This window comes from Sinocyclocheilus rhinocerous, unplaced genomic scaffold (genome assembly GCF_001515625.1).
Source record: "Sinocyclocheilus rhinocerous isolate Xijiao unplaced genomic scaffold, SAMN03320098_v1.1 scaffold474, whole genome shotgun sequence".
Taxonomy (NCBI): domain Eukaryota; kingdom Metazoa; phylum Chordata; class Actinopteri; order Cypriniformes; family Cyprinidae; genus Sinocyclocheilus; species Sinocyclocheilus rhinocerous.
The window spans coordinates 212,414-214,658 of record NW_015644625.1 but is presented as its reverse complement, the minus strand read 5'-3'; the positions used below and the strand labels follow the sequence as shown (position 1 = coordinate 214,658).

At 36.3% G+C, this 2,245-nt stretch overlaps 1 protein-coding gene across 1 annotated transcript; it reads right to left on the bottom strand.

Moving 5' to 3' along the window:
* Positions 1 to 265: 265 nt before the first annotated feature.
* LOC107758500 (multifunctional methyltransferase subunit TRM112-like protein) lies at positions 266 to 2,037 on the bottom strand. The gene is made up of 4 exons (XM_016576239.1): positions 1,830 to 2,037; positions 1,193 to 1,294; positions 903 to 995; positions 266 to 595 (listed from the first exon to the last, which is right to left on the bottom strand). Exons 1-4 carry the CDS (start codon positions 1,902 to 1,904, stop codon positions 497 to 499), a joined length of 369 nt encoding a protein of 122 aa, XP_016431725.1. The 5' UTR covers positions 1,905 to 2,037; the 3' UTR covers positions 266 to 496.
* Positions 2,038 to 2,245: the final 208 nt, after the last annotated feature.

The window sequence follows — 2,245 nt, the reverse complement described above, 5'->3', positions numbered from 1 at the left end:
TATATAAGATTGTGTGTTATTAGTATTATTATAATTGTGATGTGATTGTTTTTTGTTTGACAATTAATAAAAATAAGAAATGATAATTGTTTGTAATGTTTTTATTATTATTATTATGTATTATTATTATTATTAAAAAAAAAAAAGTAATTGTTGTCATTATTATTTGCAGGCCGCACCAACAAGTAACCGAAGGCGATTTGTACAGAAAAAAGAATCTACTAAAGCCCAACTTAATCAATACAAATTTATTTCATATTTTACAAAGCACAATATACAATGACAGAAACAACAAAAAAGTAAATTCTCATAGCAACCAAATGCAAAGCAACCACATGTTTGGAGACAGTAGTTGAACATGACTGTATAAATCAGCATAACTTTTGAATTATGGTCTTACGTTTCTCTCCATTATCCTTTGAATAAAACACCACCCCAAAAATGTGGGTCTGATATTCAATATAATTTTCTTCTGGGACACGTGTAGCAGCTTGATCTACTCGTCTTCATTGAGTAACATGTTGGGAACACCTTTGGAGATTGGGAACTCTCTGCCAGATTCAGGACACTGTAAACATCCCTCTATAACCTCAACCTATGAGGAAAGAGAACACCGCTATTAGAACTAACTAAAGTTCAAATTTGACATCTTACTTGCTTCTGACCAATGTAATCAATCTTTCAATCTTTTTCTCTCTTTTGGAAAGTCACAGAAACGCTATACTGGATTTATTTTTTTTGCTTTTGGGGCAAATGGGAACTCAAAAAAGGTATTTCTTATAGACTTCTGCTTCTGAGAACCCCGAACATGTGAAAAGGGTCCATAGGAAATGACTAAACTATTAAAAAAAAAAAAAAAAAAAACATTAAATACTCTCTATAAGTCATCTGATTTGTCTCACCTCCAGAAGAATTCTGTGAACTTTACGCAGGAACTCCTCATCATTTTCATAGTCTGGTATGAGAGTGCTGGGCAGGTCTTGAGACTGTCCAAGCTGTTAAAAACAATTCATGAGTATCCCTCAATCCACCAGTTTAATGCAATGGGAGACATGTTAATATCAGCCGATACTGATGTATCATGCACAGACAAAAACCTCCTTTTTAAACAGTACTTACTGGAAAGCTGTACAAATTCACCCTCCTTATGAAATATCATTGAAATGACATGAAACACATTATCTTCACTCACCCATCCTGCTGCCTGGATCAATGCACTCCACTCCAGCTTAGGGATCATTCGGGTCACAAACTGAGCATTGAACTCCAGCTCATTCACTTTCACTTCTGTTGCCTTCATTCATGAGCCAAGACAGAACAAGAGTCAGATTTGTCATTCAAAAGCATAGTGTGTGTCTATATCAGGGCTGCCCAAACTCGGTCCTGGAGGGCCGGTGTCCTGCAGAGTTTAGTTCCAACTTGCCTCAACACACCTGCCTTCAAGTTTCTAGTATGCCTAGTAAGAGCTTGATTAGCTGGTTCGGGTGTTTAATTGGGGTTGGAGCTAAACTCTTCAGGACACCGGCCCTCCAGGACCGAGTTTGGGCACCCCTGGTCTATATAGACACGCGCGCACACACACTTTATAGGTATAACGTTATATTATGTATTTATCTTCGGCAGTTGACATTTCAAGCTCTAACACTCATGTTAATTCAGCTTATCCTGTCACATATTTTTTATCTAAAATTAAAATCTTGGTCAAAAATGTTTCATAGACATGCAGCTTCCCTGTAAACTTTCTGATATGAATGTTTGATTTTTGAGCGATGAGTTCGTTAAAAAAGCTAGAAGCCGTGTGGACTGAAAACACTGTACGTCAAGCTCACCTTGATAATAAGTGGGTATCCTTTAATCACACCTTTCACGTGGGATGTTAACATGTTATGCGTTAACAGCTTCATTTCCGCAGTATGTGGCTATTTATTTCAGAAACAAAGTTTAACGATTATAAAAGCGTTACGTTATAAACAACAACCACATGCGTTTTGGCGATGACTGTATGCAACCTCTAAAACAAGCCCCCCGAGAAACAAAGCGCGGTGTATTTGGTTCCGCACGTAGACTGCATTATGTCATTATAAGTGGAATATACAGTATGTAATCATTTCAATTTAAGCTGTAATATTATGGTTAAATGTCAGTGACTAATTTGTTGAGTCTAAATTACAATTATACAAATGTGTTTCTTTAGTGGTTCTGAATGTGGATTTCAAAGGTCTTTTTCAAAAAAGTGCTAAATTAT

Excerpts from the sequence above, each read along its gene's own strand:
- LOC107758500 (XM_016576239.1), bottom strand. The coding sequence starts at position 1,904 with ATGAAGCTGTTAACGCATAACATGTTAACATCCCACGTGAAAGGTGTG. Across the intron at positions 996-1,192 it reads TGATCCAGGCAGCAGGATGG|CTTGGACAGTCTCAAGACCT; the intron begins GTGAGTGAAGAT and ends TGTTTTTAACAG. Across the intron at positions 596-902 it reads TTCACAGAATTCTTCTGGAG|GTTGAGGTTATAGAGGGATG; the intron begins GTGAGACAAATC and ends CTTTCCTCATAG.